Genomic DNA, 23051 nt, shown 5'->3' with positions numbered 1-23051 from the left:
TATTACTGTTGGTGACATGTGAGATGATTTAGGGGATAAACATGCATGAATTTCCTTAATAATTTTAATGGTTATATATTTATTCTAATGTGTATCAGACAAATAAATAACTGGTCAAATCTCTGATTTTTCTATATAGCCATGAAACGTTTTGATCAACAATGAATGAACCACATAAGTGAGGGTGGTCCTAAAAGATTATAATGAAGCTGAATGATTCCTATCTCCTAGTGACATCATAGCCATCTTAACGTTATTGTAGTGCAGCGCATTACTCACCTCACATGTTTGTGGTGATGCTGGTATAAACAAACCTATTGCGCTGCCAGTCATGTTAAAGTATAGCACATATACTTATAAACAGTACATAATATTTGCCAGTACAAGACCATGTTACTGGTTTATGTGTTTACTATATTATACTTTTATCATTATTTTAGAGTGTACTACTACTTATAAAAAGAGAGTTAACTGTACAACAGTCTCAGCCAGGCCCTTCACGAGGTATCCTAGAAGAAGGCATTGTTATCATAGGGGATAACAGTTCCATGCATGTTATTGCCCCTGAAGACCTCCCAGTGGGACAAGAAGTGGAGGGGCAAGAAAGTGATACTGACCATCCTGATTCTGTGTAGGTCTGGGCTAATCTGTGTGTTTCTCAGTTTTTAACAAAAAAGTTTAAAAAGTAAAAAAATAAAAAAATTAAAAATAAAAAAGCTCATAGAATGATATAAAGAAAATATTTTGTATAGATGTATAATGTGTTTGGGTTTCTTTATTTTTTGTTTATTTATTTTTTTAGACACAGGGTTATCTAGGCTAGGGTGTAGTGGCATGATCCTAGCTCACTGTAATCTTGAACTCCTGGGCTCCAGTGGTCCTCCCACCTCAGCCTCCTGAGTAGCTAGTACTACAGATGTATACTACCATGCTCAGCTAATTATTTATTTATTTTGTAGAGATGGGGGTCTCACTATGCTGCCCTGGTTGGTCTTGAACTTCTAAACTCAAGTGGTCCTCCTGCCTTGGTTTCCCAAAGTGTTGGGTTACAGTGAGCCATTGCATCTGGCTTGCTTGTGTTTTAAGATATGTGTTATCACAAAAGAATCAAAAAGTTAAAAAATTTAATTTTTGTTTTTTTTTTTTTTGAGACAGGGTCTCCTTCTGTTGCCCACGCTGGAGTGCAGTGGTGTGATTTTGGCTCACTGCAACCTCTGCTTCTTTCGGGCTCAAGCGATCCTCCCAACTCAGTCTTCCAAGTAACTGGAACTACAGGCACGCACCACCATGTCCAGTTAATTTTTGTCTTTTTTGTAAAGACAGGGTTTCGCCATGTTACCCAGGCTGGTCTCGAACTCCTGAGTTCAGGCATTCCATCTGCTTCAGCCTCCCAAAGTGCTGGGATTACAGGTGTGAGCTACTGCACCCGGCCAAAAAATTTTAACAGTTTATAAAGTAAAACTGTTACAGTAAGCCAAGGTTAAGTTATTATTGAAGAAAGAAAAATATTTTTAGATAAATTTAGTGTAGCCTAAGTGTACAGTGTTTATAAAGTCTACAGTAGTGTACAGTAACGTCCTAGGCCTTCAACTCATTCACCACTCACTCAGAGCAACTTCCAGTCCTGCAAGCCTTATTCATGATAAGCATTCTATATAGGTATATCATTTTTTATCTTTTATACCATATTTCTGCTGTATCTTTTCTATGTTTAGATACACAAATACTTACCATTGTGTTACAATTGCCTACGGCAGTCCGTACAATAATATGTCATACAGATTGGCAGCCTAAGATCAATAAGCTATACCATATAACCTAGGTGTGTAGTAGGCTATATCATGTAGGTTTGTGTAAGTACACCCTACGATGTTCGCGAAATGACAAAACTGCCTAACAATGAATTTCTCAGAACATCACCCTGTCATTAAGCAACACATGACTGTACTTTTGTTTAGGATGAGGCTAAATAAAAAGGTAAACTGATAAGAGAGTAGTAAAAAAAAACCTAAGTAAATAATAGTACCAGTCTCATAAGAATATGGCAAAAACAAGATGATAAAGAAAGGACAAAATTTGGTAATTACTGCCTTAGCATCAAGTGGGTACCCAGAGTTTAGAAGCTCAAGACCAACCAAGGCAGCATAGTGAGACTCCTATCTCTACAAAAAATTAAAAATGCTAGGATTCCCTGATTTAGGATTAGCCTAAAGCAATGAATGAGTCTGCTTTAAGAGCCCATGGCTTGGGAAATCTCAACTGGGTCAATACTGAATCAGGAGTCAAGTCAGAACCAGGTCAAGCTGGTGATGGACCCCAGAACTCATCTGGCATAAGTAAGAAGCATGACACATGGATATCTGGGGGGTATCATAGGAAATACCGAGGACACAGGGTACCCACCCTAGGAGGGATGGTGTGATTGGCCTGGATTCACTTTCTTTTCAGCCTTAAAGGCATAAGGACCTGGTTTCTGATACTGCTTCCTCCTTCAAGCAATTATTTCTCAACTTACTATTTTTGTGCAAGGCTTCTGGAGAAAGGGTACTTTCTTATGTGCACATCTGAAGTGCCAAAGGATCTCTACCCAATGTCTCACTTTTCCAGCAAACTGAAGCAGACTGTTGCCACTATCATTAAAGGAGCCCTCTCCTGAGCCTCCAATATTTGAGTCCCACTTCTCAGTCCCAATGCTGAGATGGAGAGATAAGTATCCCTCTAGTCTTGGATTGGAACATAGAATGAATTTTCCCATAGAAGAAAAAATTTTGATGAATTAGCACAATGGGTGTTTTGTATATGTTCCAGGTCGTAGAGGATTCTGCAAACTAGGCTTGGAATCCAGTGACCACTTATCACTTCAGTGGAAAATGCTTTTAACGCTTTAAAATAAAATTTATTCCACAAATGGAGATTGCCTATACTTAAACATACACCAAATTCCTTAGTAGTGAATACTTAATTCTACATATCTCAAGTTTTATCTTTTAACGTCTTAAAAAAATTGACTTTTATCATCAATCATGACTAGTATCCAAGTCTGTAATTGTTGAAGGACTCTGTCTTTATGGTTGAGACTATACTAGACACATAAAGATAATTTCAATAAGCATTTCTCTAATCAACTCTTCGCAGTACCGAGTTATTCCTGGGATGAAGGAGAATGACTGTCTAAACCCCTACTCTGCTCTATTGACAGTAAATTATTCTTGGTTCTAACCATAAGCCTTTAACCCGATGTCTTCCACACTTGTTGGATGAAAATAATTGCTGAAGGTACTTTTAAAAATAAGAATTCCTGGCCCCAGCCCAGTAATGAATCAGAATCTCAAGGGAGAGGCCTGGGAGCCAGACTTTTAAAGACTGCCCATCCCTGGTGATACTGTCATCCAACCCAGGGGTTCTTATCCTGGAGGTTGTATTAGGATCGGAGAACTTGTTAAAATGCAGGTTGCTGGATCCCAGCCCAAGAACTACTGAACCAATAGGTCTGGGGTGGGGCCTGAGAATTTGCATTTCCAGCAAGGTGCCTGGTGATACTGAGGTTCCCGGTGCAGGGACCACACTTTCAAAATCACTAATTGAGCCTGTTTGGCAAACACTTCAGCTGAATTCAATATTACTTTTTCCCTCCTCTCCTTCGGAAAAAAGTAACGCTGGAACAGAACTTGCAAGACTTCCTTTGGACTCATATCCTTGCTAATTCTTAGCTGCCTAACGTTAGACAAATAAATGTACCACTCCATCTCAGTTTGCTCTTATTAGTAGGACTAAGAAAGGTAGCATAAAGGAAGAGGTTTGACGCTATACTTGGCACATGGTACGGCTGCATTAAACATCTGTTTACTCTGATCTCCTTGCCATGATCTCCCATCTTATGAGCCACAGATGAATTTGCTGAGTACTAGCAATAGTTCCAAAAATCTGTTACATGTACAAAACTTTGTTTGGTTAAAACCAACCAAACAACAAGCAAGCAATGGTTGACCAGTTCTTTTCCTTGTGAGCTACCATGGAGCTACATTTTAAAGATACAATGGGAATATACTGTTTCCTAACTCACCTAACTCACTTTTCCCCATGGAAATAAAAATAGAAAAGAAAAAGAGATTAGATTATGATTAGGTTCTCTGTTTAATTTAGACTAGGCTGAACTTAGTTCCCAGGTATGGATTATTTTCCTGGCAGGTATTTATTATATTGTTTGGCTATTTCTTATGACCTGAAAATCAAACAATCGAATCACATACTCTCTCAGAGGGAACTTGGAGGGCATGTAGCCTATGCACCAACTCTATAAATGCCGCTGAAACATCACCAATGTGTGGAGGTCCAGCCTCTTCTTAGACACACAATAAGAACTCACTATTTTCACAAACCCCAATCCACTCTTCAGATAATTGTCTAATCATTAGATTTTTACCCCTTTTAACAAAAATCTTTCTGTTTGTAATTTCTGTATCCTTAGTCTTGTTTCTGTCTTCTATAGTGCCTGAATATGTCTAATCTCTCCTGTACATGGCAGCATTTAAAGTGCCCTGAAGTTGCACTGACATCCCCATTGCTTATTCTTTTTCAGCCTAAATATTGTTTTTTTCAACCATTCTCACCATCAAAATTTCATTAAAAAAGTTTTCATATACTTAACAGTCTTGGTTCTCCTCCTATGGATAAAGTCCACTTTGAGGATATTTCTTCACTAAAAAAATGCCAAAATATGTGTTATTTTCACCATGTCCTATCATCACCAATAAAACAATGTAAATTATAAGAACAGTGGGGTGTTCCCTCCCAGGCAGAGTTTCCAGACGCCGCAAGCTACAGTCATATAAAACAACACTGTAAGCACAGCACTGAGAAGACAAACTTTCAGGACGGGCTTGCAAGTGGTAGCCTGCGGCAGATGGATCTGGCCATCATGACCCCTAATGACAGAAATACCATGCTGCCATTTAAATTCACAAAGATCCACAGTCTCTTTTCAAAGAAAGCAGAGTGAAACAAAATGTATTTCTTACTTTCTACGAAACATTTCTGCAAATATGCAGCCAACACTCCATAGATCCACAGGGGTGGCGTAGCTGGACTGGAGCAAGACTTCGGGAGCTCTGTACCACAGCGTGACGACCTGCAATGGCAAGCGGATCCGAGTGTTACTGATGAAGGTGGTTGTGGGCTTAGACTCCTCAATAAACCTGGTGGTTTAATGACAAGATGTAGTTCAGAAAGAATTGCTATAAATCATATAAGGACGCTGTGATAGAAGCAATAAGTAAATAGGACTCATCACTGATGGGCCAGGAAATTATACCATCCTCACCAACTGGGTTCCCAACTTCCGACTCTATGTCTAACTAGGATGGCATAATAACATGAGTTTCATGTTATTATGAACATGAAAGCAAAGATCAAAAATTTTTTTTTTAAACTTAGAAACTGTGTTTTTTTTTTTTTTTTTTTTTTTTCCCCCCTTAAGGGGCCTTTAAAAAATAATGCATGGAAAACAGGTGATGGCAACAATTACAGCTCAATCCCCAGGTCAGCATTATTGGCAAATTGGAAGATGATGGCATACAGAGTGGTGTAATGGATTTTGGACTTTGGAGACTCGGAAATGGGGAGGGTAGAGAAAGGGGTGAAGGAGAAGAAACGACATACTGGGTAAAATGTACACTACTTGGGTGATGGGGGCACTAAAATCTCAGACTTCATCACTATACAATTCAGTCATGTAACTCAAAACCACTTGTACCCCACAAGCTGTATACACACACACACACACACACACGAAGATGGTGGTGCCAGGGCTGCTGGATGGTGACCTTGAGGTCTACAGAACACCCAGGACATGTCAAAACTGCTCTTACCATGACAGCTTGGGGAATCAAAGTAAAACCCCTCTCCATGCTGCTCTTTTCAGAAAACAAGTAAAAAACGGGGAAGAACTTAAGAGAGAATGTGTAACCCAATTGTTCATATCATGTGTGAAAAAACCAGGCAGAGGAAGGGATTCCAAAAAGACAAGAAATTTAAAACAGAGCAGCATATAGTAATAGATGAAATAAACACAGCTGTAACTTTTCTTGCCAGGCTGAGGGCTGAAGAAAGCATATCATGTTAAAGCTGCAGATTTGAGTATATAGAGGGGGTTCAAGTGATTCCTTTTGTGGGGTAAGGGGCAGATAGTCTATGGACCTGGAAGGTGTATTCTTAATTGTCAGATAAAAAATTCAGACTATAAATCTATTACATCAGAATTTTATATTATTCAGATCCCTTTTATCTTTATTGTTTTGTCTAGTTGTATTATTATGGATGTCTATCTAAATTCTCTGAAATTCTGCTTTATATATTTTGATTCTATATTACTTGGTATGCTAAGACTGCAGTATCAAGTCTCAATAAATGGTGGCTGCCATCAATTTTCTTCTTATTTGCACACACTGCTCCTCATATAAAGGGATGGAGTTTATTCATCTTCCATTGAATCTGAGTTGGCCTTAGTGACTTACTTGACCTACGGAATATGGTGGAAGTAATGTCTGAGACTACCAACGTTAGGTCATAAGAAGCCTGAGCCTAGGCCTTTTCTCTTGAGATGCTACCTCCTGGAACCTAGCTGTCATGCTGTGAGAAGCCCATGGAAATGCCCTGGTTGACAGTCCCAGTTGAGCTCTCAGCTGACCTGTGACTGAGCCATCTTGGACATTCAAGCCAACTGACTTATATAACTGCAGTCCCAGACAATGTCACACAGAGCAGAACTGTCAGCTGAGTCCGGTCAACTGACAAGATTATGAGTGATAATAAAACGACCCCTCTAAGTCTTTAGGTGATTATATGGCAACATCAAATTTGAAAAATATTCTTGAGAGGTTCCCCCTCTATATCTCATCTAACATATTTTGCTTTGAATTCACGTATGGGTCAAGTTTTGTTTAAGTAATACTGGTTGATATCTAATGGAGGGATGGCTGTGATATAACAGAAATAAAAAACAAAACACAAAACTGACAATACCGAAACAATGTTACTCAAGTTATCATTTGGCCCCAACATATCTTTCTATCAATGCCACCTCCCACAGTACATCAATGCATCACCTCCCACAGAACTTCCATAGCCTTTATATCCTAGTCACATCTATACTGCACCACTGGTTCTTAACCCTGCCTGTTCATCAAAATCCCCATGGGGTTTTAGAAAAACTTAGGTGTATAGGTCTTATCTTGTGCTACTGAATTAGACTTTCTGTGGGCTGAACTTTTGGGTTGGAGTTTTCCTCTTTCCTTCCTTCCTTCTTCTTCTTCTTTTTAGTTTTTCTTTTTGAGATGGAGTCTTGCTCTGTTGCCCAGGCTGCAGTGCAGTGGCACGATCTTGGTTCATTGCAACCTCCGCCTCCTAGGTTCAAGCAATTCTCCTGCCTCAGCCTCCTGAGTAGCTGGGACTACACGCGCACGCCGCTACACCCAGCTAATTTTTTTTGTATTTTAGTAGAGACGGGGTTTCACCATGTTGCCCAGGCTGGTCTTGAACTCCTGAGCTCAGGCAATCCGCCTGCCTCAGCCTCCCAAAGTGCTAAAATTACAGGCATGAGCCACCGTGCCTAGTCCTTTCTTATTTTTTTTTTAAGTTCTTCAAGTAACCCTCACCTTTGGCTATGTTTGAACACCACTAGATTATGCAAGCATATTCGACCGCTCTTGTCTCCATGCTTTTGTTTATATCATTTTCCTAGCCTGGGCAACTCTTTTTTCTCCTCTCCACATGTGTAAATTTCACCTATCCTACAAGGCCTAGCCTAGATGCCAGCACCACCCTGAACTTGCTGCTATCTGAAAATCATACCTTGTAACATAGCTCATAATATGGTTTGCTCCTGATGACATGGCCCTGCCTTAATCTATGTTTATATCTGTAAATGCCCATCACAGTACTGTAAACACAACAATAAGGGTTTAACACCTATTAAATTAATCCTTTTAAGGCAGTCATTGCTAGAAAGATAACTGGGCAAAATTCAAAGACCAGTCATTCCCAAAAGAGAAGGTATTGTTTTTGCTAAGAAACGAGTGTCCAATACTGGGGTCCAGTTTTAGTTATATGACTTGTTTCTGCATTATTAATATTTCTAGCTGGAGGAACACTTCTTTGCTTCCCTGACACACTATAAACAAAACTGCAGGTGCAAACTGTCCATAAGGTTCCACTTGAGTGGTTGACAGAAATACACAGATATCATGAGGGCACACACTTATCTTTCTACCTCAATTCAAAATAAAGTCTAGCAACATAGGAAGAAAAGTTGAATCTGAATACAGCCTTATTTTAAGCTGTTCTAAGGAAAATATTCTTTCTTTCTTTTTTCTTTTCAGACAGGGTCTTGCTCTGTTGCCGAGATGGGAATGCAATGGTGCGATCTTGGCTCACTGCAACCTCCGCCTCCCAGGCTTAAGCGAGTCTCGTGTCTCAGCCTCCCAGGTAGCTAGGACTACAGGCACATGCCACCACACTTGGCTAATATTTTTGTATTTTTTGTAGAGATAGGGTTTCACCATGTTGGCCAGGCTGGTCACAAACTCCTGACCTCAGGTGATCTGCCCACGTTGGCCTCCCAGAATGCTGGGATTACAGGTGTGAGCCAATGAGCTCAGCAAGAAACTGGTTTCTGATTGATTACCCATCCTAAAAAACTTTAGTAAGGCTGTCTTCATTTTCAATACTTTAGTCAGTTATACCTATTATGATAAATAAATGTATAGACAGTCAAAATCATACTAACAATATTGATATGTTGGGGAAATTCCCTCTATTCCTTTTAAAATTTAGTTACCACTCAAAATGTAGAATGAATTTTTATCAAATGCTTTTTAAAATATCTATTAATAATGACCATATGATCATTTGCCTTTATTTTATTAAAGACATATTAGTTACATTAACAGATTTCCCAATATAGTAGCATCCTTGACTTCTCGGAATAAATCATTTCTGAATGTGTATTATTCTTTTAAGACACTCTGAAATTCTATTTGCTAATATCTACTTAGCATATTGACTTATATTCATAAATGAGGCTGATCTGTAGTTTTTTTTGTGTTAATTTTTCATGTTTTGTTACCAGGGATATTCAAGCTTCCAATTTTTACTATATTCTGGAATAGTACCAATAACAGAATAATAACCAGTTCTTCGAGGGTCAATCTCACTCATAGAGCTGCCTGGATCTTTGTTAGCAGTGTGTCTTAATGTCTTTTGAATTTCTTCTTGGTAATTAGTCTGCTCAGCTTTCAACCTCTTTAGAAGCCAATTTTGGTAATGAAAAAGGATTTTCCTATGAACATCCTTAATCTAGATTTAAAAATGTATTGACTTAAATTTGAACATAGTATTTCTTATAATTATTTTAATTTCATCTGTTTCCTTGGTTTACTGATTTTCTCTTTCTTAAAGTCGTAAATTTTTGTTTTCTCTTTGTATCTGTCAGGTTTATCAGAAGTTTAGCCATATTATTTATTTTAAAAAACTGATACAATTTTATTTCCATTTTGGAAGGATCATTGTTTTATTTTATAATTTGTTGATTTATATTTTTATCTTTTAAAATTTTCTCCTCCTAATTTCTTGTTTTTGGGCCTTTTTTTTGAGTTAAAATTTAGCTCTTTTCAATTTTAATTAATAATAAAATGCTAACTATATATTTGTAGATTAACTTTTCTAATTTTTGCTCATCTTTAAATACCATGTAATTTATCTTTAATTTATAAGTGTTTCAAAACGTCCATATGGTCAGGTTATTTATGGCAATCTTTTAATGGCTGAATTTCTACTTTTATTGAATTACAATGAGAGACTATAATCTGTACAATTTCTGCTTGTTAGGATTTATTATTGTTTTCTTTACAATGATGTATATACTTGGTTTTTGTTCTGGGAGTGAAATGCAAGTACTCTCTTTTAAGTGTAAAGTTCTTTATTGATAAGAGTTTGTCTTATATAAATCCTTACTTAATTTATGGTAACAAAAATATTATTAAAATACCAAAAATTGAGATTATGGTAGACATGACATAAAATAAATACATAATTCATAGTAATTCAGTCACAAAATAAGATGGAAAAAGAAGTCCATTCATACTAGTAACAAAAAAATGTAACACACAGAGGAATTAAAAGAAATTTACAAGATCCCTATTAAGAAAATGATATACTATTGTTGAAGAACATAAAGTAAAAATAAATAAATGGTGATACAGACATGGCTAAGATGGGAAAAGGCCACATTATAAAGATAAGAGCCATCCCTGCATTAACATAAAAATTTAGGACAGTCCAATGATTTTGGGGAGAAATTTAACTTTGACAATAAAGAGCCTTTGTTAGGACAATGCTTAAGAAGAGCCAAAAATAGTTTGAGAAATAGGAATAAGGGGCATTTTCTCTTTGATACCAAAATAGACTCTAAGGCATGTTAAGTAGCAAGTAAAATCATAGGTGCTAAAAGATCAAGAAAACAAAATGTCCAGAAAGAGACCGATATATTTATGGGGTTTAAAAATCCTTATAGGTGGCCAAATTTCAGTTTAGTGGGGAAAAAAAATACTTCGACAATTGAAAGCAAGTCAGGTGAGGTGGCCAGTGCCTTTAGACCCATCTACTCAGGAGGCTGTGATGAGATCACTTGAGCCTAGGAGTTTGAGTCCATCCTGGGCAGCATAGGGACACCCCTGTCTCTAAAAAGAAAAAAAATTTTTTTGAAATTGGAAGCAAGACAAGTGGCCATTAATATGGAAGACAATAAGTTTGACCTCTGCTTTATGTAGATAAAATTTCTTTTAAAATTTCATATGGATAAAATATAAAAAAAAAATTCATGGAACATCTAAATGTATGAAGTAGAACTAGAAAAATGTACTAAAAGAAAACAGCAGAGGACCTTGGGATGTGAAGGACTTTTTCACCATGATGGGAAATCTAGAAACCTGAGATGAAGAGTCACAGATCCAGCTATTTAAAACTGAAACCCTCTTCAGCAAAAAACACTATATATAAAGGCTGGGAGAAAACACATATAAAGTCAAAGACTAACTATTCATATTCCATAAAGCACTTGCACAAATCAGTAAAACCATACAACAGAAAAACAGATGAAAGATATAAAAAGGCAATTCACAAAGAAAAAACTATCAAAGATAACCTCGTTAAAGAAAGGTGGAAAGAAGCCTGGGTGCGGTGGTACACGCCTGTAATTATAGCACTTTGGGAGGCCAACACGGGTGGATCACGAGGTCTGGAGATTGAGACCATCCTGGCTAATACAGTGAAACCCCGTATCTACTAAAAATACAAAAATTAGCTGGGCCTGGTGGCGGGCGTCTGCAGTCCCAGCTACCCGGGAGGCTGAGGCAGAAGAATGGTGTGAACCTGGGAGGCGGAACTTGTAATGAGTCGAGATCGCAACACTGCATTCCAGCCTGGGCGACAGAGTGAGACTCCGTCTCAAAAGAAAAAAAAAAAAGGGGAGGAAAGAAAAGGAAGAAACGAAAGAAACAGAAAGAAACCCATTATGATAAAGTGGTATCATTTTTTGTCTGATTTGCGGGAATGAACAGAATGACACTGTTCAGGGTTGGCCATCATATCGAAAAACTGTTTTAAATTGCAATTTGGGCTGGTCTCGGTGGCTCATGCCTGTAATCCCAGCGCCTTGGGAGGCCAAGGCGAGAGAACTGCTTGAGTTGAGGAGTTGGAGATCAGCCTGGGCAACATAGTAAAACCTTGTCTCTACAAAAAAAAAATTAAAAAATTAGCCAAGTGCGGTGGTGCATGCCTGAAGTTCCAGCTACTCAATATTGACATGGGAGGATTGCTCGAGCCTGGGAGGTCGAGGCTGCAATGAGCCATGATCATGCCACTATACTCCAGCTGGGGTAACAGAGCGAGACTCTGTCTCAAGTAAGTTAACAAACTAACAAACAAAAACACAAACAACAAACCCTAAACCCCTGCAAATTGACACAGCCTTTTTAGAAGACAAAATGACAGTATCTATAAAATTAATAGTGTACACACCCCCACCCAGAGTTATACTTATGGAAATTTATCTTATAATTATTCAGTCGTCAAAAAGAATAAGATAGTTCCCATCTTGTTCATTCCTGTTCACACAGAAAAGATATCCATGATACAGTAAGTTAATAAATAAGTTTCAGAACTGTGTGAAATACATTCCAATTTCTGTTAAAAGGTTTTGTGTGGGTAGATTATATGTCTACAAAAAATGAAAATGGAAAAATGCCTGTAAGGACACACAGACACCAAACTTTAAATGGGTAAATGCCACAAAAACATGGCAGCATGGAGGGTAGAAGGTGGAAAGGAAAAGAGATGCTGGATGGTTATTTCAGGGGCATGAGTTAGTCAGTTGCTGTCAGTAAGCACATGTTACAGCTGGGAAAATTGAATTTCAGAGAGGCTGAGTAATCTGGGCAGAGTCATTAGCTGAAATTTGGAAGAACTGGGATTCCTACCAGGACTGTCTGATTTCAACTCTGTGCCCCTTCTGCAATTTGTAACATAGCATCTTCAACTCAGCACTCCAAACATCCACAAAATAAGGAGCAAAGATACAGGTTGTAATTAAAAAACAGGAAACAATTTTAAATTTACTTTGAAATATCTTAATGTAAAAATTTATAACAGCTTACAAATCTCAAAAGCTCAGTTGTCCTTTAGGGTTAAATGATTTCCCTAAAAATTGTTTAAGAATAGGGTTTCTGGCCGGGCGCGGTGGCTCATGCCTGTAATCCCAGCACTTTGGGAGGCCGAGGCGGGCAGACCACAAGGTCAGGCGTTTGAGACCATTCTGGCTAACATGGTGAAACCCCGTTTCTACTAAAAATATAAAATAATTAGCCGGGCCTGGTGGCCGGCGCTTGTAGTCCCAGCTACTGGGGAGCCTGAGGCAGGGGAATGGCGTGAACCTGGGAGGTGGAGCTTGCAGTGAACCGAGATCGTGCCACTGCACTCCAGTCTGGGCGACAGAGAGACTCTGTCTCAAAAAAGAAAAAAAAAAAAAAAAAAAGAAAAGTGTTTCTATTACTTTCCAGTGCTCTATACGATATAATATCTACTCATCACTTCACATTTAATAACTTGAATGAAAGCTAAAATTTATATATCTCATTTTTATCTGTAAGATTTTGCTCTAGTCTGTGTAAATCATTGTAACAAAGTGAGAGAGAAATTAGACTAAGTTTATGCTGACACTCTATTTTAAACCATCAACATCTGTCTAAAGAGACATCATTTTTGGTTCAATCTTTGAGGAATTCAATTTCAAAAGAAAGTATGAATTGTTCAAGACTAGTTAATTTCTAGTTAATTCTCTAATAAAATAACCCCATCAATGACCCGGGCCTACATTTAAAAATAAGAAACTACTGGGCTGGACGTGGTGGCTCATGCCTGTAATCCCAGCACTTTGGGAGGCTGAGGCAGGCAGATCACTTGAGGTCAGGAGTTCAAGACCAGCTTGGGAAGCATGGCGAAACCGTCTCTACTAAAAATAAAAAAAAATAAGCCAGGTGTGGTGGCGCACACCTGTAATCCCTGCTAATAGGGAGGCTGAGGCAGGAGAATTGCTTGAACCTTGGAGGTGGGGGTTGCAGTGAGATCGCATCCCTTTAGTCTGGGTGAAAAGCAAGACTCTGTCTCAAAAAAAAGGAAAACAAACTACTATATTTTGCAATAGATATAAAAGAACAGCATTTTCTAATAGTCGTTTCCTGGTTTATGTAATATTATTCTATATATCAAGAGGGCATCCCCAGTTTTAATTTGTTAATTTACTTGGCTGTTCTATAATCTCTGAACCAGAGTCTTTCAATTCCTACATTAAGTCACTGTAATTTTAATTATCTCAAATTATGACAACTTCTGTAATTTCATAAGATTTAAAATATCTACTGCAACTAAATCTGGATCCAAGTTTTTAAGAACAAATTGCAACAAATTTTCCTGACAGTAAAATATAAATTCCCTTTGCTTAGATATTATTATACTTCTGTGCCTCTAAAAACTTCTGATGGAAGATTGCCGAACTTAAAACCAGTTTAACTCATGCATGAGCAGAAGCTTTTTATTTGAAAGCTTTATAAAGAATGAATAATATCAATATAATTGTTTCAAGGTTTTAGTGCATGAAAGTTCTCAATAATATAATCAATTCTACCAGAAGTTCTCTATGTTTAATAACTCTAAATATCCTTAAAAACAAAATATAATGGTAAATTTAAATTTTAAAACATGTTGAGGGAAACAATGAGTGCAATATATAAAGATCAACATTTAGAAATCCATAACAAAAGTCGCCACTAATGGTAACAATGCAGTTGTCCAGTAAGCAAAGACAATAGGAATTATGGACAGAGTTTGGTGATTGGAGCCAGCTGGAACCAAAGCAAATACGATGTTTATTACAATCACTACACGTATTAACAACCTCTAGAGGTGCTGAATGGACGTGGCGACAGGACAGGGAGTGGAAGGCAGGGGGGAGTTCAAGGATATTTACACAAGTGCATGTATCTGTTTAAACTTCTTTGATCTCTATTCACATTTTTTTGAACCAGTTCAATAATAGTATAAGAAAAAGTACGGCCAAGGCCAACTCTGACTTAAAATACATTTTGGAGTAAACTGCTCTCACTTGATGTTACATTTAACAATCTTTTATCATGTAACCTTTCACCAAGGTCTTGAAAAAACTAGATGTTATCTGATTCATCCTCATTATATGGCCACAATGGCAGAAAAGCATGGTATGAACACTGTGCTGGATGCCTTCTTTTTGTTGCTCCAGATAGTCTCTGCCCTAGAAGTGGACTTATATGTGCCATATGCCTCCAGTTTCTTATTGGCTTTGGCCAATGGGAAGACTCAGCAGGAATTCAGAGAGAAGAAGCAGCATGAGGTCAGGATCCTCAACTCTTTGATTTTCCTCCCAGCAAAGCTGTCTAGAGCTTTGTGATTGCCATCACAAAGTCAATGTCCATCTCAGGAAGCCTGCTCTACTTGCTTTCTTCTCCCTGGATTCCAGTAACTGCTCCCCCTCTTCTTCTCGGGCCTGGGAATGGTAACAACCTGACTGTGAGTAAGACTCAGGTCACAGCACCATCCCCTGAGTTCCCCTAAACCCACATCTCTGCAAATCATGCCTGTATCAAGAAATCCTCCTTGAACTACTTGAGTTTGAGTGTGCCATGTATTTCCTGTTGGGACTCTGGTTGATACATCCTGTTTATAGATGGAGAAACCAGCATGGGTGGCAACTTCTCCAAGCTTCAGTTTTCTCATCTGTTAAAGAAGATGTTTGGACTGGGTAATCTATAAGGTGTCCTCTATTAACATTTTAAGACTCCCTAAACGATATGGCAATAGCAATGAAGATTTAAAAAACATATATACTTTACAGACCCAAGCACGTTATCTTTAAATATCCTTGCTGTCCTTTGGTTTAGTAATTACTTACGGAGTGTTCCAGTGTGGTGACACTCTCTTTCTCAGGCCCACTTCACCAACATGTCTCAAACGCAAACACAGATAATGGTTTATAAGGAATATAAATGTCATCTTTGAAATATCTCCGAATCTTTATTTTGTCAAAGTGAAGGTTTTCTAAACTGTGCTCTAATCTGTTTATTTGCATCAGAGAAATACAAAACTCTCTAATACATATGTTTTTCTCCCTATAGAAAACTAGTGTGGTTTTGTGAAGTGAAAATGAAAACTAGTGATAATTTTACTGACTTTTCACAGAGTTGCAAAAGTTACCTTTTTTTTTTTTTTTTTTGAGATGGAGTCTTGCTCTGTAGCCCAGGCTGGAGTGCAGTGGTGCGATCTCGGCTCACTGCAACCTCTGTTTCCCAGGTGATTCTCCTGCCTCAGCTTCCCCAGTAGTTGGGATTACAGGTGTGCACCACCATGCCCAGCTACTTTTTTGTATTTTTAGAGACAGGGTTTCGCCACGTTGCCCAGACTGGTCTCGAACTCCTGACCTCAAGTGATCTGCCTGCCTTGGCCTCCTAAAGTGCTGGGATTACAGCGTGAGCCATCGCGCCCGGCCATAATTTAGTTCTTTAAAATTATATATTTAAATTAAGAATATTATAAAGAACTGGAATTCTAATTCTGCCAAGCACAGTCTTCTCATTATAACCCCTTAACTGGTTATGGAAACTATTAAGAATTAAATACTGGCTCAGTGTGGTGGCTCACACCTGTAATCCCAGCACTTTGGGAGGCTGAGGAGGGCGGATCACCTGAGGTCGGGAGTTTGAGACCAGCCTGACCAACATGGTGAAACCCCATCTCTGCTAAAAATACAAAATTAGTCAGGCATGGCGGTGCATGCCTGTAATCCCAACTACTCAGGAGGCTGAGGCAGGAAAATTGCTGGAACTCAGTAGGTGGGGGTTGCGGTGAGCCAAGATCACACCATTGCACTCCAGCCTGGGCAACAAGGGCAAAACTCCATCTCAAAACAAAACAAAACATTAAATACCCATAAAATAATAATAGAGTCATCTCAAATTCACCCATTTGCAATCTAAGAGCTAGAAGATGTTTTGACATATGACAAAAAAATGTCTGAGGTCAATACAAAGATGAGAGTCTCAGAGCATGGAGTGCTGTGCCAATAACTTTGTCCTCACCTCTGCTCTGATGCATCCATTACCAGCAGGAGGGCTGTATTTCCTCACATCTAGAGCTGCCTTGGCTCACATGGGGCCACTGGCTCCCTTTAGATATGTGGATGTCCCATCACCTGCTATTGCTGGTGTGGTTCTCTGATTCTGTCTCTGAGATTCTCTTTCTCTGAGTCTCTGCAGGTCCAAATCCTACCCATCTTTACCTAGTTCACATATTGCCTCCTCCACAAGGCCTTTCCTGATCTCCCAGCTGGAAGTAATGGCTCTTCTCTGAGCCTCCACTGCACTTCTATAGTACTTGACCCTTTCTATCTTGCATTGCAACTCTTCCATTTCTTGGCCACAATGCACTTATAGTGTCATGCATGGAAGGTGCTCAGTAATTATCTGATAGCTGGATACATGAATGAACCACAGGAAACTCCCAGTGGCAGTTTGGATAGAGGCAATCCCCTAGACTGGAGAATATGAGGACAATACTGTCCCATAATAACTTAATACCTTTGAGTAATCGTGTATTTTTAACAAAGGAAATGGTCCTGTGGAGGGAGGAGCTGACCCTGATTAGATTCAGAGAATGTGTAAGAAAACGCACAGGGCAATGAAAGGCACAGGGAAAATGAGCTGAATGGGTGTTCCCTCCAAGTAGAGACGAAAGGCATCTTAGGGGAAGAGAGCCACTCAGTAAACAGTGGGGCTGTGTACTTGTGTCAGGGGAGGGATGAAAACGACTCACTGAAGGGCCAGTAAAGGTAGAATTCAGGGATCCAGGTTTCTAACCTTTTGTGATAGCAGTGGCACTTGCCATTTCTTACTGAGTCGTATACCTCTCCCCCATTTTATCTATGTCTAAGCAGATCTACCTAAAAAAGGCCTGGACAGCAAGTCTTTAGGTCAAAGTAAGCTTCCAGTCAATTCATCATGTGAATGTCTACTCTATGAGGTACCATGTTAGTCCTGGACAGCGTGGTCACAAATTAGGAAAGCAATGAGTCAAATGACTTGGCTGAAGTACAACTGGGTTGGAAGGAGGGGTGGTGTCTGTGTAGCAATTTAAGTGCAGAATGCTATGGTCCTGTCCTAGTGCCTTTGTGTCTTTTAAATTATTGCTTAATCTAAGGTGACATCCTCAGGCAGTCACTTTTCTTATATGAAGCACAATCCTTGGGGAGCACTCCATGTGCCTGTCCCCACCCCTGCTCCAATCCATGCTGTACTCAGAACTCTGCAGTCTCTGTCCCACAAATCCAACTGTCTCCTGGACAACACCACATAGTGCTGCTACCAGTATCTCCAATTCAAAATGCATGCATTGTCTTTCCTCTAAAACTTGCTTTTCCTATATTCCCTCTCTCTGTAAGCAAAATCACCACCTACCCAGTTTCCCTACTTCTCTTGACTTTCAATGAAGCCACCATCAGATCCTGACAATTCCATCGAGAGAATGTCCTCTCCTGGATGGTCCAAATAGCTTCCTCTGTGATCTTTTCCTGCCAACATGCCCCCTGCCACTCTGTCTTCTCTACTGCATCTGAAGCTGTGCTCACCACTGTCCTGCTTAAAATCCTTCATCCATTCTCTGGAGATTTCAGGGTCAAGCTCAACTCTAGTTTACCTCCAACGCTCTCATAATCTGGTTCCCATCCACTCTCTGGCTTCATTATCTGCTCCCCCTTCAGATGAGAGCTTTCTTTAACTTGCCAGAGACCTTGAGGTTCTTCAAACATGTGTGCTATGTCATGCCTCATGTGGTCTTCCCTTAGGCCCTTCTCTGGAATGCTCTCTTCACAACCCCATTCTTAATTCCTGTGAACCTTGCCCTGCCTAGTCCTCCCCAAGCATAAATGATTTCAGTGCTTACCATACTGCATCTCAATCATTGTATCCTTATGGTCTACTAGGCCCAAAGCCAGTCCTTTGAGGGTAGAGAGTATTTCTAAGTGGACTTTTAATCCCAGTCCCTCGCAGAGCATTGTATAAAGCAAGCATAAAATAAACATATGTTCCAACAAATGTATGGGTAGCCAGAAGACAGAAGTATGGAGAGTTATAGGGTAAGGAGGGATAACACAGGGCAGGACAGGGGGTTTTTATTATAGTATAAATTTTACAGGACATAGTTGTGTCCCCATGTCCACACCAGGCATTCTGCAAGTCCACCAACATGATCTTTAGTCAACAGATGACTTTTTAATAAAGTGCAAGGACCATTTTATTTTTGTAAAATGAAGTTTTAAAATGCCTGAAGGGCCCATGTTTTCCTTCAGGCTGCACTGTTTAAATTTCCTCCTGAACTCATGAAACTTAAAATAGTTACCACTTATTAAACGTCTATTATGTTTCAAGTAACAAACTCATTCTCTTTGTAGAAGTACAGTATAGTGTAGTTTTGATTTTAACACTAAACAATCACACATTTGATCTCTCTGCCTTCACCATAGAAACCAAGCAAATATTTGTAGACATTCCTTCAACCTTCACAGATAAGTAGAAATGAAAATTATTCTGAACACAGGATATGGCAGGCTGCAGGACTCATTGTTTCCTCTTAAAAGTTGTTTTAACTCTTAAGGAAATCTATTTGCTTTGAGAGGCCACATAATTACTCAGATTTGTAAAAGAATTTTAAAATTGGGTTTTTTTCCCCCTTGCTATGAGAGGCCACATAATTACTCAGATTTGTAAAAGAATTTAAAAATTGTTTTTTTTTCCCCCTGCTATGGAAACAGTCAAATGCCTCTAAGGTCTAAGGTTCATGCCTTCTTTTTCATTGGTTACTATGCTCCTTTTGACACAGGCTGCAAGCAAACCTACTAAATGAGTACTAGCAGGTTATATGGTTAGTGCAAGTGACGAAGGAAATGGAAGCCTAGTTTTAACATCCAAGTTCAGGCACACACATTCTTTAACATTTTAAAATTCCATGAGCACTGCCTTCCTTAAATGGGGAGGATTTGCAGATTGTCAGGTGGAAGCAGTCATGAAGGTATGTATAGCTCATTCTGCAGTACGCTCTCCTCCTCAAACACCCCCACCTAAAATGGGTCATCGAGATGCATGCAGGAAAATAAAACCAGCCACAACATTTCCCAGTAATCCAGGCTACCAGAAATGAATTTAAAGTCTACAGAGGACTGCAGGGGGTCCCACTATATTTTGTGCTTTAAGCTATTAAAGGAAAGACATAAAGAAAATATGCTTCTGAAGATTAGGGTGTTTCATGCTGTTCATTTAGCAAGATTAAAACTGCGAACAGAAAAGGAGGACACACCTGAGAGAAGGACTTAGATTGCAGTATTAGGAATTTGGGTGAGACAGAAGGAAGTATTTTCTGACAATAAGAACTGTTAAATATCAGAATGGATTACTGTGGGGCCTTGTAATGTTTTCTCTTCTTTAAAACTTTTCAATAAAAAAGTTTTTATTTTGAGTGTAAATAAGTAGGGGGCTACAGAGGAGAGAAAGGAAACACTTGTAAAGCACAGAAGATGTAATGTACTGTGCTGAATTAACTTCATCTGTTCTCTTATGTAATCTTCAGTTTAATGGTGTGAGGGGAGTATCAATGACTCTATTTTTATAGATAAGGAAGCTGAGACTCACAGAAGTTAAGAGCCAATGGCAGAACCAGGATCTGAAGCAGGTATTACTGAACTCAGGTTCATTCTTCTCACTGTGGAGTCTAAATGACCTTAGCTCTTTTCTGTTTTGGTCTTAAGCCTAATTACAATAAAAAAGTTTGTATTTCCAGAACAGTCAACATTTCCATAGTAATGCAGTTTACCAGAAAAGCTGACAAAAACAAAAGAAGTTGTTTTTCTAAGACAAAGGGTCCCCAAGGGATTTCACCAAGATGGCTGCCAGTTGAGGAGTCAGGGTCATGGATGTGCAAATGACTGGGCCCTGGATGGAGGGTAGGGAAGGTTTGCCTACCCGCAATGTTCTGCACAGGAGCCAGAAGTCGGGCACTGTGTGCACAGGCATGTTTCTGCTGTCCCCTAGAACATCCCTTCCCTGGAGACCAAGTATCACCCTTCCTCCCTAACATTTTCTCCTTTTGTATTCTGTCTCTGCAAATGAGATCACCATCTCACCAGTTCCCCATGTCAGGCTCTTCCTCAAAATCACCCCTCACCCATTTATGCAGATGTAGTGTAAAAAGGGCGCCTTCTTGTTTACAAAAGAACAAAATGCACAGAAGACTAGAGCTGTGGAAATAGGAGAGAAGGAAGATACACAATTTGGGGAACCTAAATACTATCACCCACAATTTTCTAATACAGTCACTAAGCAACATTAAAAAAAAATCATCTTACTTGGCATAAGAATTCTTTGGGTTTGAACACAGTGCAATTGTATGGACTCGATGACATCATCTAGATTTTACCATCTGATTTCAAAGTTGCTAAAAAAAAGAAAGGTCTAATATGTAATATGTGTCCTAGCCCTTTATTTAATTTCCTCTTTCTTTAATAACACAGTTTTCTGTACTTACTAAATTTTAAATGTCTTCAAAATTTAAAATTCATTTCATATTTTTTCTATGAGCAGAGATGAAAGAAAGGATCACTGAAAGGGAATATAGTTCTGTAGATGAAATAATTACAGAATATATACATTCATTTGCTCTTAATGGGCCACAATGCTTTTCTTAAAATTGTCTCAGTTTCTAGGAAGAACCACACTAACACCAAGGACTTAGAGAGTATTTCTAGGTATATCCGCTGTCAGGAGAGATACATGTGTGAACATAAAAACCAGCGGAAGGCTTCTCACCTAGACTCAGGGACTCATGCTGCACGCGTGTTGGGGGCAGTGTGGTTGCTGCATGCAAACACTACTTGAAAGGAAAAGCAACCCTCTGAGTTTGAGCAAAGCTTGGCTTCTAACTTAGAACTAATTCAAAGAAATACTACTTTTCCATTTATAAATATTTCAAAGAATGTTACTGCTTTCTAGAAACCTGTAGCAGGTAGCTTCTTTTATACTGGAAACTGTTAGGGTTTTGAAAATGGCTTAAGAAATATTCAACAAAAATTATAGGATACCATTATTTTGCACCAAACTTCTGCATTAGGCCCCAACAGACTGGATTAAAAGTTAAAATGGAGTCACTCATGCTCACCAAACGAAAACTGGGTAAATAAGGAGAGACAGAGAAGTCAAAAGAGAAAGACAGCCTAATTTCCCAAACAGGCCAGTTTCTATCTTAAATCAGCACGATAACGAAGTTCCCTCTGTTTTAATCTTTACAACATAGCAATTTGAAGTAACCTGATGTTAACCAGTTATCTACTGTTCTGTCTCCTTGTCCTTTACATGGAAGTAACTTTGAAATGACTAAGCTGCTTTCTGTTCTTTTGTTTCTGCTTTTTTCTGCCCCTTTTCTGTCTATAAAGCCAGTCTCCTTTGTTTGACTCATTGGAACACTTATTCTATTTTATAGAATGTGGCGTTGTCCACTTCTAGAATTGCAATAAAGCCAACTGAGATCTTTAAACTAAATTTCTTGTAATCACAGTAATCACAGAAGTGATTACAATGATATCTAAGACAAACATGTAGTATCTTTTAGTAACTGAAAAGTACTTTTTTCTCATTTATGTATTTATTTATTTTTGTACATGAGTAAATTCTTTAGTGGTGATTTCTGATTTTGGTGCACCCATCACTTGAGTAGTGTACACTGTACCCAGCGTGTAGTCTTTTATCTCTCACCCCTCTCCCGCACTTTCCCCGAGTCCTCCAAGTCCATTGTATCATTCTTATGCCTTTGCATCTTCATAGCTTAGCTCCCGCTTATGAGTGAGAACATACTATGTTTGGTTTAACATTCCTGAGTTACTTCACTTAGAATAATGGTCTCCAATTCCATCCAGGTTGCTGCAAATGCCATTATTTTGTTCTTTTTATGGCTTAGTAGTATTTCATGGTGTATATATATATATACCACATTTTCTTTATCCACTTGTTGACTGAGGGGTATCTGGGTTGGTTCCATATTTTTGCAATTGTGAATTGTGCTGCTATAACATGCGTGTGCAAGTATCTTTTTCATACAACTTATTTTCCTTTGGGTAGATACCCAGGAGTGGGATTGCTGGATCTAATGATAGATCTACTTTTAGTTCTTTAAGGAATCTCCACACTGCTTTCTATAGTGGTGTACTAGTTTACATTCCCACCAACAATGTAAAAGTGTTCCCTTTTCACCACATCTGTGCCAACATCTATTATTTTTTGATTATGGCCATTCTTGCAGGAGTAAGGCAGTACTGCATTGTGATTTTGACTTGCATTTCCCTGATAATTAGTAATGTTGGACATTTTTTCATATAT

At 38.8% G+C, this 23051-nt stretch overlaps 1 protein-coding gene across 4 annotated transcripts in view; it reads right to left on the bottom strand.

Moving 5' to 3' along the window:
• The window catches only part of CDK6 (cyclin dependent kinase 6), a 236277-nt gene that overhangs the window by 62461 nt on the left and 150765 nt on the right, over positions 1–23051 (bottom strand). For all 4 annotated transcript variants that reach the window (XM_007982158.3, XM_038004360.2, XM_007982159.3 and 1 more), the window contains exon 5: positions 5019–5128. In XM_007982158.3, coding sequence (XP_007980349.1) covers positions 5019–5128 — 110 coding nt within the window. The remainder of the gene's footprint in view (positions 1–5018; positions 5129–23051) is intronic.

Source organism: Chlorocebus sabaeus, chromosome 21, assembly GCF_047675955.1.
Source record: "Chlorocebus sabaeus isolate Y175 chromosome 21, mChlSab1.0.hap1, whole genome shotgun sequence".
Classification (NCBI taxonomy): domain Eukaryota; kingdom Metazoa; phylum Chordata; class Mammalia; order Primates; family Cercopithecidae; genus Chlorocebus; species Chlorocebus sabaeus.
Note: the sequence above shows the minus strand (reverse complement) of the source record. Positions and strands in the feature narration are given on the sequence as shown.